This window comes from Ictidomys tridecemlineatus, chromosome 2, assembly GCF_052094955.1.
Source record: "Ictidomys tridecemlineatus isolate mIctTri1 chromosome 2, mIctTri1.hap1, whole genome shotgun sequence".
NCBI lineage: Eukaryota > Metazoa > Chordata > Mammalia > Rodentia > Sciuridae > Ictidomys > Ictidomys tridecemlineatus.
The window spans coordinates 47,744,189-47,757,152 of NC_135478.1; the positions used below are offsets into that span (position 1 = coordinate 47,744,189).

The following is a 12,964-nucleotide window of genomic DNA, read 5'->3' on the forward strand; positions in this document are numbered from 1 at the left end:
ATTCAGGGGTCTCTATCCCCTCACACACACTGCCTATTCCTTTTTTGTAACAGGGATTGAACCCAGGAACACTTAACCACTGAGCCACATCCCCAGCCCTTTATTTATTTATTTAGTGTGTGTGTGTGTGTGTGTGTGTTTGTGTGTGTGTGTCTGGGGGGTTTCTGGGGATTGAACCCAGGGCCTTATGCACGAGAGGCAAAGCACTCCACCAACTGAGCTATATCCCTTGCCCCCCTTCCTTATTTTTGATTTAGAGACAGGTTTTCGCTAAATTGCTCAGGGCCTTGCCAAGTTGCTGAGGCTAGCTTTGGACCTGCAATCCTCCTGCCTCAGCCTCCCTGGTCACTGGGATTATAGGCATGTACCACTATGTCTGGCTCCACCTACCCCTTTTGAAACAGGGTCTTAGTTAAGTTATCCAGGTTGGCCTCAAACTTTGATCCTCCTGCCTCAGTCTCCTGAGTCAGTGGGATTACAGGTGTGTGCCATTACACCTGGTTAAGCCTTTTTTTTTTTTTTTTAACCATTTTCTATGTTATTCTGGGGATCAGATCCAAGGCCTTGAGCATATTAGGCAAGTGCTGTACTACAGAGCTACACCCTGAGGTCTAAGCTTTTGTTCACGTTCTGGGCCTGGCCTCCATTTCTCTTCATTTCCAGACTGGCCCTCACTCTCCAGGTGGACCCACCTCCTCCCATCACCCCACAGAGACATCCGGGGCTCCTGCAGCCACCCAAAAAAGCCTCTGCTTTAGGCCCAAGGCTGAAGGGCCAGAGGAAATGCATAAATAAAAACACATTTGCATGAAGGCCCGGGGCTCTGCATCTGAAGCTAACAGTTCGGTTAACTTCTGGGATAGGGCTACCAGAAGTGAAAGCAGCTGCTACCAGCCTTCTGGGACAAACATGTCCCCGTAGCCAGGTTGGTGCCATTCAGTGTTTATTTAGATACACAAATAAAAGAACCTGGTGGTTCAAACAGCTTGTGTTTTTTTTTTTTTTTTCCCTTTTGGTCATACATATATATATATATATATTAAAAAGATCAATACATTGCCAGTCCCACATGCTTTCTCTCTACTGAGCAATATATACAGCCTATTATATATATGCATATATATATATATAATATATATATTTTCAATAGATAACTACATTCAAGTAATGAAACACAGGATTTACAATTTCCCTCTGAGGGCAGAGGAAAAGCAAATTCACACACAGTTCACAGAGGAAGTACCATAAGAGCCCAGCCAGCAGGAGCCGAGCCCCTCTGGGGAAAAGAGGGCAGCAGCAGAAGTCACGACAATCACACTGCTGCTTACCAGGGGCAGCGGCAGGTGCAGATGAGGGTGGGCTAGCCTGCTCTGCCCAGGGGGGTGAAGGACCTGTCTGGGAGCCTCAGTTTTCCAAGAGGTGCTCAAATCTGGGGTTTACAAAGGAGAAGCCGGCGAATGCTGTCTGGTCCATGGAGTCGATGAGGTTCTTGTCACTAAAGGAGAGGCGCGGCTTCTCCTTCAGGAACTCCAAGTCGAAGTTGCTGTAGTCTCCTGGGTGCTTCTGTAAGTAGAGGGCAAGAGATGGGTGAGTGGGACCTAAAGGGTTAAGGGCTCCAGGTATCCAGGCCTGGCATCCCTGTTGGGCTGGGTCAGGCCAGACCAGTGCAGTCCTTATGCAGAACAGGAAAGGGGGCCTCTCCCAGCAGCCTGAGTGCAGCCCCCACCACAGGTGCACACTGTTTCCCTAAGGGGATGAGGAAAGCAAGCAGATAGGTCTGGGCCAGGGTAAGGACAGGTGGACATCCTCCTGAATAGGGGCCTACAAGTTATGTGTGGCCTATAGGTCAGATCTCATTGGTTGCTACTTGTTTTTGTAGGGCCCAAAAGCTAATAGCTTTTACATTTAAATTTTTTTTTTTTCAATTGCAACGAACTTTTATTTTATTTATTTATTTAGATACAGTGCTGAGAATCATCCCCAGTGCCTCACACATGCTAGGTAAGCACTCTACCACCAAGCTATGACCCCAGCTCGGCTCTTTGTTTTTTAAAATATTTATTTGTTTTTTAGTTGTAGTTGCACACGATACCTTTATTTATATGTAGTGCTGAAGATCGAACCCAGGGCCTCGCACATGCCAGGCGAGCACTCTACCACTGAGCCACAACCCCAGCCCTCTTATATTTTTATACGGTTGAAAAAAAAAGAATAATAATAGTGCATGATGTGAAAATAAAATTCAAGTTTCAGTGCCCATAAAGTTAAGTTTTATGTATATGCAACTATGGCCATTTGTTGACATACAAATGTCTATGGCTACTTTGAGTCTGCAAAGCTCAACATGTTTACTATCGAGCTTTTTATAGGAAAATTTGGCAGATTTCCCACCCCTAAGAATATGAGATGATTAAAATAAAGAGGTCTCAGCTGGGGGCCCTCAGGCCAAACTGAAGTGGAAGGTACATTCATTTGGGGGTTTTTGTTGTTGTTGTTTTCATTGGGTTTTGTTTTTCTTCTTTTTTTAATGGTGCTGGGATGGAACATAGAGTCTCATATATGAAAGGACTCTACGACTGAGCTACATCTCCAGCCCCTAGTACTAGCTTTTTGATAGGATTTGAGCTAATATTTTCAAAGTGGACAATGCAACATAAAAATCCAGATTTTGGCCAGGCAGGGGTGGTGTGCGTCTGTAATCCCAGCAGCTTTGGAGGCTGAAGCAGGAGGATCTCAAGTTCAAAGCCAGCCTCAGCAACTTGGCGAGGCTCTAAACAATTCAACAAGACCTTGTCTCTAAATATTTTAAAAAGGATGTGGCTCAGTGGTGAAGTGCCCCTGGGTTCAATCCCTGGTGCAAAAATGAATAAATAAGTAAATAATCCAGATTTCTGGCTTCTTTTGAAAACTGGCAGATTAATGCAGCCCTGGGCCCACTTCCTATATTGTCTTTTTTTGTTGGAGGGTGGGCAGGGCTTACTGAGGATTAAACCTAGGGGCTTTCTACCACTGAGCTATATCCTTAGCCATTTTTTTTTTTTTAAATTTTTGAGTCAAGGTCTCACTAAGTTGCTTAGGGCCTCCCTAAATTCCTGAGGTTGGCCTCGAACTTGAGATCTTTCTACTTCAGCCTTTCGAGTTGCTGGGATCACAGGTGTGCACCACCGAGCCCAGCTCCTTATGCTATCTTATTTATTTTGCACCACAGTCCTGAGAGGTGCTACTATTTTGCTTGCTGATAAGGAAAAAGGCTCAGAAAAACTAGAGCTTTGCCAATGTGGCCAGAGAGTAGTAGGACAAGAACTGGAACCAGATCTTTATTTTTACTTGTCTAGCCTGCAAGAGTGCTTTACCACTGAGCTACACTCCCAGCCTCACAGGACAGGACCACTCTTGGATAGCAAGCTTGCCATCTCCCATGGGCAGGTGTTGCTTATCATCACATCTCCCTTATATGTTTCTCAGTGTAGAGGAAGAAATCAACCTCTATCAGCAGTGAGAGCCTGAGAGAAGGCTGTGTGCTTTCCGCAGAGCTGGGTCAGTCTGTTAGCTCTCTGCCCAGCTCAGGAGGCCTCTGAGTTTGAGATCCCTGCTACAGGAAGTGTTCTGCAGCCTCAAAGCACAGATGTAGGCCATGTTTTTGAGGATGCCCAGTGGGAACAGTAGGTCCTAGCGGAAAGGGAAAGCAAGGGAGAAAAAGAGTGGGATCTGTGATCATAGAAGGGCCAGAGTCCCAACTTCTAAGTGGCCCCAACCTGCCTCTGCTGACAATGCTGGTCCCTAGAAGCTTCTGTAGATTGTGAGCCTGGTTCAAACCATCCTCCACTCCACTTTGAAGGCCTCCAGCTGCCTTCTGCTAGGCCCTCTCTCCCTAGACCACTCACATACCACTTCTTTCAAGGGGACCTTTCAGACCACCTCATTTCCTGTACTCAGAGCTCCTTCGACAGATCCTCCCAATAAAAACTGATCATAATGGTCAGTGATATCTATCATACACATTTTTTTTTTTTTTTTTTGTACCAGGGATTGAATCCAGGGGGCATTTAACCACTGAGCCACATCCCCAGCTGGTTTTTTTTTTTTTTTTTTTTTTTGGGTATTTTATTTAGAAACAGGGTCTCACTGAGTTGCTTAGGGCCTCACTAAGTTGCTGAGGCTGGCTCTGAACCTGTGATCTTCCTGCTTCAGCCTCCCTAAGTCACTAGGATTATAGGCCTGCGCCAATGCTCCCAGCAAGTAATTATCAGACTCTTATGTCACAGATTATCATCAGTGTGCAAGTCTCAGAGCTGGGCTCCTCCAGCTCTGAGACTGTCTGCATGGTGGTACAACCCAACCCTGTGCTCTGTACCAGCAGGACTTAGCATTTCCAAAATTTACTGGAAAATGTGTTGGTTGGATGGATGGATAAAGAGAGGGAATGAGGCCTTAACTCTGAAACTCAAAGTATAGTCCCCTGCTCACAGCAAGTGCTAAAAAATATATTAAAAGGCAGTGGGATCCACAGTCCCCAATGTTTGTTGAATGATTGAGCAAGGAGAGGGGATGAGAACAGAAGTGCAGAGGCTGTGGCTAAGTGTCCCAGGGGAGAAGAGGGAAGAAGGTTTGCTGGAAAAACGGACAAGAGGAGAGTGTGTTGAATGATGCAGGAAGGAGGCATGCAAAGGAGAAGGAGCCCACCGGGATGGCAGGCAGCGTAGGGATGGAATCACATACCACTTTGGGCCTGAAGGGCGGCTCCACCTTCCTCTTCTCCAGCAGAGTCCAGTTGATGGTCTTGAAGAAGGGGTGGAGTCTGATGTTTCCTGTCATTCCCAGCCTCTTGGGTGGGTCCCTTTCAAATAACTGCAACCCAGCAGGGGCCCTGGTTAGTATTCTCGGGAAAATGGAGCTTTAGCAAATTGCCAGCAGGCCCTGGTGATGCCAAGGTGGGCCTGGCTCAGCATAGTGATGTAACCCAGGGAACTCTGGGGTGGAGGGAGGCTACTTCTGGGTGCCTGAGACAACAGGTCCTGGTCTGGAGTATCTAGGATTCTGAAGGTGGGCCTTATGAGTAAAAGCAGTGCCATTTATTGACTGTTAGTATCCTAGGTTTCTATTTACTTCCCAGTAACTCTGTGAGGTAGGTTCTCTCAACCCCTTTTTGCAGATAAGGAGACAGAATCAGAGAGGAGGGTTAAGTGACCTGCCCATGGTCACCAGCTAGTCACAGGCAGAGCCAGGGTTTGGTTCAGGTCTGTCTATATCCTGACCCTAAGCCTAGAGTCACCATGCCAGGCTGATTCCACGCATGGGACTCAGACAGGAGCTCCTGGGGACCTGGTGAGAGAGCAAGACCCCCAATATGGAATAGCAAGGCTGTTGTTCCAGAGCCAGAAAGGTGCTGCCTTCCTGCAGCCAATGTCTGCCAGGCCCGGCTCAGCCCCCACCTTCTCCAGGATGTCCTTGGACTCTTTGGTGATCCAACGGGGATAATGCGGTGTGTCCAAACGTATGGACTCGAAGAGTTCGTCCTCATCATCACCATGGAAGGGGGACTGACCAATCAGCATTTCGTAGAGGAGGACCCCAAAGGACCACCAGTCCACAGAGAATGTGTACTTCAGGCCCTGCAGGATCTGGGGGGAAGTAGTGGTCAGGGACAAGGTACCAGTGCAGACAGGACCCTGTGCATGTGCCCTGGCTAGGCCCCTTCACCCTCAGGGAGCCTTCCAGGAGCTCACCCTGCTGAGGCAAGGTATCTGACTGGACTGGGGGCGGAAAGGTATCCACTTACTTCAGGGGCGATGTAGTCTGGGGTGCCACAGAAGGTGCTGGCTAGGTTCTCCCCAAATATGTTCTCTTTGCACATCCCAAAGTCGGCAATCTTGATATGGCCATGCCGGTCTAGCATCACATTGTCCAACTTGAGGTCCCTGAAGAGGAAGGGCAGGACAGTGTGTCATCAGGGGCCAATTCCTCTCCTCCCTAAGACTTCCCACAATGAACCCATTTGGGGCCCAATAAGTCCAGGACTTTCCCAAAGAGTATAAAAGAATGAGGAAGCAAATGGGAAGCAGAAAAGGAAAGAGATGCTACATCCCAGTGCTCCTGATAAGGCACCTACTGTGCACTAAATGCTGGACACAAGAGATCCTACTCCCCGGAGCCCAAAATGAGACTCCAAAGAGATGGTTATCACATGCGCTGGGTCATCTAGCTGGTAACAGATGTGAACCCCAGCTCAGGAACCACAACCATTTTTATGTCTTTAGTTATTTGAGTAGATAATTGATGCACAAAGAAACAAACACTAAACATTTCAAAGTTTATCTTCCACTAAGCTCCACCTTTCTCCCTGGAGCAATTCTAGGCATGGACAAGAGCACTGTGCACCTAACTGAAAAACTGAATTCTGGGCTCAGTGGTGGAGCGCTTGCTTAGCATGAGTGAGGCACTGGGTTCGATCCTCAGCACCACATAAAAATAAATAAATAAATAAATAAATGGTATCATGTCCACCTACAACTAAAAATAAAATAAAATCAAATGCTACTATTTGAAACACACAGTCCCATGGGTTGGTTTTCTATTTGACAACATAGCTGGGTGTTACCCCCACATCAGTGTATAGAGCATGGCCTCTGTTTTTTCTTTTTCTTTTGTACTGGGGATTGAATACAGGGGAGTTGAACTACTGAGCCCCATCCCCAGCCCCTTTTTATATTTTATTTAGACACAGGGTCTCACTGAGTTGCTAGGGCCTTGCTAAGTTGCTGAGGCTGTCTTCGAATTCATGATCCTCCATATCTCTGCTTTTTTGATGGGCATAGAACATTCCATCATAGGATGTGACTATAATTGATTGCACAAGAATTTATGGAACCAGTCCCCGTGGAACCAGTTCCAATGGGTGGAAGCTTAGATTGCCCAGATGGGGCTTCAGCAAGAGACTAATGGGTCCAAGAAAAAAAGACACTGTGCCTATTAATGGCACCAAGGATAGGCAGAGAGTTCCCAGGTTCTGGAGCTGTGCCAGCTTCAGCTGAGGGGCCATAAGAATTCTAGCACTGGAATGGGGGTTTAGGCAAATACCCAGCTAAAGACTCACTCCTCGCAGCAATGAAACTGTGACTAGGCCAGGCCTCTTTGAAGCAAAGATATGCTACCCCTCCCAAGAGCCCCCCACGGCCCCACCTCTGCACCTGTAAATGATCCCTTTGTGGTGTAGAAACTGCAGTCCACAGATTATCTCAGCTGCGTAAAACCTGGGCAAGAGAGACAGTGTTCCAGAATTCTTACCCACCAGTCCGCTTCTCCTTGGGCCCTCCGTCCCACCCTCAGGGGCAGGAAATGCTGTAAATAACTCATAGACAACCTGGACCTGATCAAGCACATCTTGTATCAGATCAGGCAAGCGAGGGCTGGCAGCCCAAGCACAAAATTTTGAAGGGAAAGCTCCAAATAAGCCGATTCTGTCACAGAGTACGATGTACACGATATACACATGTGGGCACACATGCATACGGTTAGTGGGGTGGGGGGCATGCAAATGGGGAAAGGGTCACCATGCTAGTCTAGGGACCACACTCCAGGATCTGGAGTTGGGCAGGACCACTATCTATGAGGCTGCTCTGGCTGAAACCCAAGAAGGGGACAGGACCTGGCATGTTTGTGCTGTTCCCTCAGCCAGAACACACTCCTCACCAGGGCTTCCCACAGCCCAGGCCATCCCCAGGGCTCCCCAGCTCCAGCTCTAGTCTGGTTGGCTTCTCCAGGGAGAGGAAAGCCAGAAATCAGGGCAAACTGGCAATGCCCTCTGAGCCAATGTCCCTGCCCCACCACAGGACCGTCTACGTACGTGGCCCGGTAGAGTTCAAAGCGACCTTTATCCTGGATGTGATACATCAGATCTCCCCCGCTGAGGAACTCCATCACAAAGAACAGGTGGTCCTGGGGTGGGGCAGAGGGTGGGAACTTTAAAGGGGGGATTGGGCTCAGTTTCACCCGGGGCATCATCCCCAGAGACTCCTGGCTTCTTCTCGAAACCCTGGTATGTCCCAACAGGCTCCGGAGATTCTGAGTCCAGCTTCTTGGAGGATCTCTGGGGAGGGGACAGAATCAGAGGCAGGACAGCAAGAAAGTAGAGAGAACAGGTTCTGGACTGAGGGGGGCAACTCAGCCCTGGGAGGTATGAGCAGGGAAGACCCTGCCTTAAGCGATCTAGAAGGAAGGTGAGGCCCGGCTGTCGGGGAGTCTAAGGGGGCTGTGGCACTTGGGCAATGATGGGTGGAAGGCCAGGCACCTTGGTCTGAAAGGTGCAAAAGAGGTGGGTGAGGAAAGGATTCTCCCCGGCGAGCGCCAGCACTCGCTTCTCCACCATGGTGCACTCCACGTCATCATCGATCAGAACCACGTCCTTCTTGAGGGCCTTGATGGCAAAGAACTGTCCTTTGCCCTTCAGCTCTGCAAGTAGCACCTGCGAGGTGAGGGGGGGTGCAGATAATGAGCATGATGGGACTGGGCACAGGCCACCCATAGATGCCCAGCCAGAAAGAAGCCAGGGTAGTTTGGGAGGCAGGTGGCCCTGGACTCCTGAGCCCATATGTCTTGGGCTGCCTAGGGACTTACCTTCCCAAAGCTGCCTTTGCCCAGGATCTTGTGGAAAGTGAAGTTCTCAATGCGGCACCTGGAGCTTCCCTCCCAGATTTTGCCATACGTCTCACTGTTGTCTGCTTGAGAGATGGTGCCTGTAAGATCTTGGTCTGGAATAGTCCCCTTCCCTGGGATCCAGGATGGTTTAAGTAAGGAATATTGGAAGGGAAGAGGCCTGGCTCCCCAATAGGCTACACCTTTTGCTAGAACTCACTCAGTAATGGGAGGGAGGGTACACCCGTTTCTTTTCCCTGTTGGAAGGTGGGAACTTTAAGGGGGGGATTGGGCTCAGTTTCACCTGGGGCATCGTCCCCAGAGACTCCTGGCTTCTTCTCGAAACCCTGGTATATCCCAACAGGCTCCGGAGATTCAGAATCCAGCTTCTTGGAGGATCTCTGAGGAGGGGGCAGAAGCAGAGGGCCAAGCAGTCAGAACACTGTCAGAACTCCCAGACCAGAGAGAGCACTCAACCATACCTCTCCCTCAGCACCAGGGAAGACAAAAGAAGCAGGGTCCAGAACACCCCAGTGGTGTGTGCATGCACAAGTATGTCTCCCCATCCCTTTCTTACTCTCCCAGCAGCACGGGGAAGCCTCAGAGGTCAGGAAGGCACTGATCACAAAGAGAAGCTTTGTAAATTAAACTCCACCTTCCTAACAGTTACTCGATACATTTTACAACTGTCTTTTTTTCTTTTCTTGTTTTTACTGATTCTAGAATTTTCCTTTAAAGTTTTGCGGTGGCATCCTTGAGCCATACACACATAATCTTAATTCACAGTGTTCTAACCCTGCAGTTTCCCAGATTCACCCTCAGGAAAAAAAAAAAAACTGTCTTAATAATTGATTCATTTTCTCTCCCTTCCTTCCTAGAGATTGAACCCAAGGGTTCTTTACCACTGAGCCACATCCTCAGCCCTTAAGTTGCTTAGGGCCACACCAAGTTGCTGAGGCTGGCCCCAAATTTGCAATCCTCTTCCCTCAGGCTCCCAAGCAACTGGGATTACAGGAGTACACCACTGTGCCCAGCTCTGCTGCCTAAATTCTTGAATCAGATCTTCCAGAAGTGATTCACTGACCACTGGGGTTCCCCAAAACTGCTGCCAATTCAGACTACCCTCTGTGACCAGGGTCCCAGAGTCCCACAGCACTTGCCCACCTGGCTGACTTGGTTCAAGGCTTCAGCTAAGAGCTTCTGGTTGATACCACAGAGGTTGGCTACCTTCTCCCGGCATTTATGGTGCACGTTCATGCCACAGTCTGGGGTGAAGAAGAAGCAGAGCCATAAGTCTTGGGGTTCAACCAAGGGTAGGAAGGGATAAGGAGGAAGCAGGAGAAAGGGCTTTGGTGGGGTCTGCTAGGCTTCCTGTCTTTAGGAGGGAAAATATCTGTATTTGAACATTTCAAATATTTCATGATTTAAGAAAAAAATACCGAAAAAGGAGAAGATAGACAAGTACTCTTCCCCTGAGCTACATCCCCAGGAAGGGACCTAAATGCTTTAAAGATTGTCTGGGACAACTGAGATGAGCTGTTTTACTCCTTCTAGTTTTTACTCTGGGGATGAGGGGAGGTCTGGGGGACACATTTGGTCACTGAGTACCTGCTAGTGTGCAGCAGATCTTGGCTAAATGCCTTCCAGACACCTGACCTTCTCGGAGAGTCTCTGGGTCCTATTCCTCCCGTCTGCGCCCTACTCCCCATTTTACACTTGAGGATCCAGCTCAGAGAGACAGAGTAATCTGTCTGGTGGTCACAAACAGGTAAATAGCAGTGCCAGTCAGGCCAGTGGGGAGAGGCCACTGAGGCTCACCCATGTGAAATTCCCAAATGAGGTGTATACAGATGGGATTCCTTTGACCTTCAGGCCCCATCTCAGGGTAAGGGGGTGAAGGCTGCATAAGATAGCTGGGGTTCTCGGGGTCCAGGTGGGCAGCACGGGGAGCTGAGTGGTACACACCTTCACATTTCAATCCCTGCTTCACCAGCCCCCACAGCAGGCTGCCACAATGGTCACAGAAGGTGGGGCTCATATAGTTGTTGACCTTGAACCGGTGCGGCATGTCAATGTTGAAGCGTTCTTTCTGGAACTGGAGGGAAGAGAGCATCACCGTTGAGCTGCCAGCTCCAGCCCCTTCCTCAATGTTTCCCTCTCCCCCAACCCAGTGCATTCCAAGATGCCCACGAGGGCTCCACTGGGAGGCTGGGAAATCAGAGGCCCGAGGAGCCAAGGCGGAGTACAAAGAAAGACTAAGAAAAATGGAGAGGCAGGGTAAATCCCACAGGGAAGGGTGCGGAGGGCCCAGATCCCTCCCACCCACCCAAGTCCCCCAAGCCCCCAACCCCCCATTCCCTGCCCCGGCTCACGATAGTGTCCCGGCTGTTGGCGGCAGTGCCGGTGCACCGGCCAATGATCTTGTCAATACATTTCTTGTGGATGGCAGCATTGCATTCTTGAAGAGGCACAGGCCCAGGAGGAGGAGGGGAAGGAACCAGGCCGGACAGTCGTAAGCCAGCGTCTGCCAGCCTGGTCCAACCCTCTACACAAAGCCAGCCTTCTCCCTGACCTCCCACACCCTCACCCCACAGAGGCCTAGGGCCCAAGGCTCCATTTTTCCCTCCTCCCACCAGCCTATGCAGGAAGGGCCAGGAGAGGGTGGGGCAGGGGAGACAGGCCCATCTATAGAAATTAGGGAAGGCTCATGGACCTGGTAGGCAGGGGGGTGGGAAGAAGTGAGGGGGGAATGCAAACAGGGGGACGAGAGGGCCAAGAGAGCCCTCTTTCCCTCTTCTATGTCACAGGACAGCATACTGTTCCTAAGCATGCACTCTCATGTGCACTGAGACAGGCCCCAACATATACATCCAAAGCATGAGCAACCATGACAATGGACTTAGACTGAATGCTTACCCCGTGCAAGGGACTTAGAATACAGCTTTACATATTTTACCCATTGGATCTTCACACTATTAGCTCTAATTTGTGGATAAGGAAGCTAAAGCACAGAGAGGTCAAGTAACTTGCCCGAGGCCCTACAGCAAGTAGTAGATCAGCCTGTTGCTCATAACCCCAGCTGCAGAGCTCAGTGCATACAGGGAAAGGCGCACATTCAGGGAAAGGTGCGCACCTCACACACCTGTGCACCAGAGATACTCATATCCATGGGAAGCCCACAGCCAGGGGCACTAGCAAAGGCCTCAGAACCACCCTTTTGTGGGGAAAGGGCCCTGATAAGTGGTCTCGCCTGATTTTTGTGTAATACTCGACTGCAGCCTATTTTAGTCTACTGCCCTGATGTCCCAAGCACAGAGCAGGGAAGGTATGCACAGGACTGGCTTTGATGAGCTGCAGCAAGCCAGCCCTGGCGCTCACTAAACATGGCTATTACAGCTGCACACACAGTCTGACGGGAGAGTGCTGGCAGGTACATACTCACTGATGCAGAGCCCCTGTCCACACACACCACCTGGACCCGGGGACCCACGGGTAAACACACTCTCTCATGCACCAACTAGGCTGCGGAGGTACTTACGCCTGCATTTGTAGCCTTGCTTGTTGAGGCCCCTAAAAGGTAAACCAGCAGGGTGAGTGCAGGGAATGCTGGGATTGGGCACCCCCTACTCTGACCACTCCCCGCAGGTACCCAGCCCTCACCAAACAAAGTCCCTGCACACAGAACAGAAGGTGGGCTGCCTAAAGAAGGTGGCGATGAACTCATGATTTTTGATGTAGTGGATCTTGGCCTGCTTGATGGCTCCACGGCGATTCATCGTTGGAAACTTGGCCTCGTCCTCACTACGCATAGACTGCTTGCAATCTGGGGGTCACAGAGTGATGAAGTCAGCCCCAGTGACCAGGAGGGGTAGCGCTCCTGCAGTCCCTTCTAGATTGATCCTAGATGGGACTGCTGAGGGGGCTGCTTCCCTGGGCCTTAGTGCTGGCTCTGGCCTCTGCCTGGCAGGTAAGCCCTGTCCTTAGTCCCGATGGATGGATGGTCTTACCTCCGTCCTCCAGGAAATACTGCACAGACATCAACACTTTGGCCTGGGGCTGTAGGTCCAGCTGTGGGGGTAAGAGGAGGGGCCATTAAGCTCAGTGAGGCGGGCCTGGGCCAGATCAGACTCTCAGAACCCGCCCCCATGGCTGGGGTTCCTTGGCCTCCCTGAGGCCAAGGGAGCCCCCTAAAACCTAATCAGACACCTGTCTGCCCAGTGTGGGCAGGGCCCCACCCCAAGCCCCGCCCCAGCCTGCACCCAGGGGTATTATTACATTTGGGGAAGTGAAAGGATCCAGCCCACACCCAGCCAGACCTCAGAGCCAGGGAACA

At 50.2% G+C, this 12,964-nt stretch overlaps 1 protein-coding gene across 6 annotated transcripts in view; it reads right to left on the minus strand.

Annotated features, from left to right (window-relative positions):
• Positions 1 to 926: 926 nt before the first annotated feature.
• Positions 927 to 12,964, minus strand: part of Prkcd (protein kinase C delta) — a 30,785-nt gene continuing 18,747 nt past the window's right edge. For 2 of the 6 annotated variants that reach the window (XM_005317202.5, XM_040289726.2), the window contains 15 exons: positions 12,639 to 12,699; positions 12,292 to 12,454; positions 12,170 to 12,201; positions 11,004 to 11,089; positions 10,597 to 10,726; positions 9,796 to 9,896; positions 8,936 to 9,032; positions 8,614 to 8,714; positions 8,288 to 8,461; positions 7,844 to 7,935; positions 7,188 to 7,250; positions 5,780 to 5,918; positions 5,433 to 5,621; positions 4,720 to 4,848; positions 927 to 1,563 (listed from right to left, as the gene is read on the minus strand). In XM_005317202.5, the coding sequence (XP_005317259.1) occupies positions 1,405 to 1,563; positions 4,720 to 4,848; positions 5,433 to 5,621; positions 5,780 to 5,918; positions 7,188 to 7,250; positions 7,844 to 7,935; positions 8,288 to 8,461; positions 8,614 to 8,714; positions 8,936 to 9,032; positions 9,796 to 9,896; positions 10,597 to 10,726; positions 11,004 to 11,089; positions 12,170 to 12,201; positions 12,292 to 12,454; positions 12,639 to 12,699 (1,716 nt within the window). In that variant the 3' untranslated portion in view covers positions 927 to 1,404. Of the gene's footprint in view, positions 1,564 to 4,719; positions 4,849 to 5,432; positions 5,622 to 5,779; positions 5,919 to 7,187; positions 7,251 to 7,843; positions 7,936 to 8,287; positions 8,462 to 8,613; positions 8,766 to 8,851; positions 9,033 to 9,795; positions 9,897 to 10,596; positions 10,727 to 11,003; positions 11,090 to 12,169; positions 12,202 to 12,291; positions 12,455 to 12,638; positions 12,700 to 12,964 lie in introns of all 6 variants that reach the window. The other 4 variants (XM_040289720.2, XM_040289725.2, XM_021731061.3 and 1 more) reach the window with 3 other exon arrangements.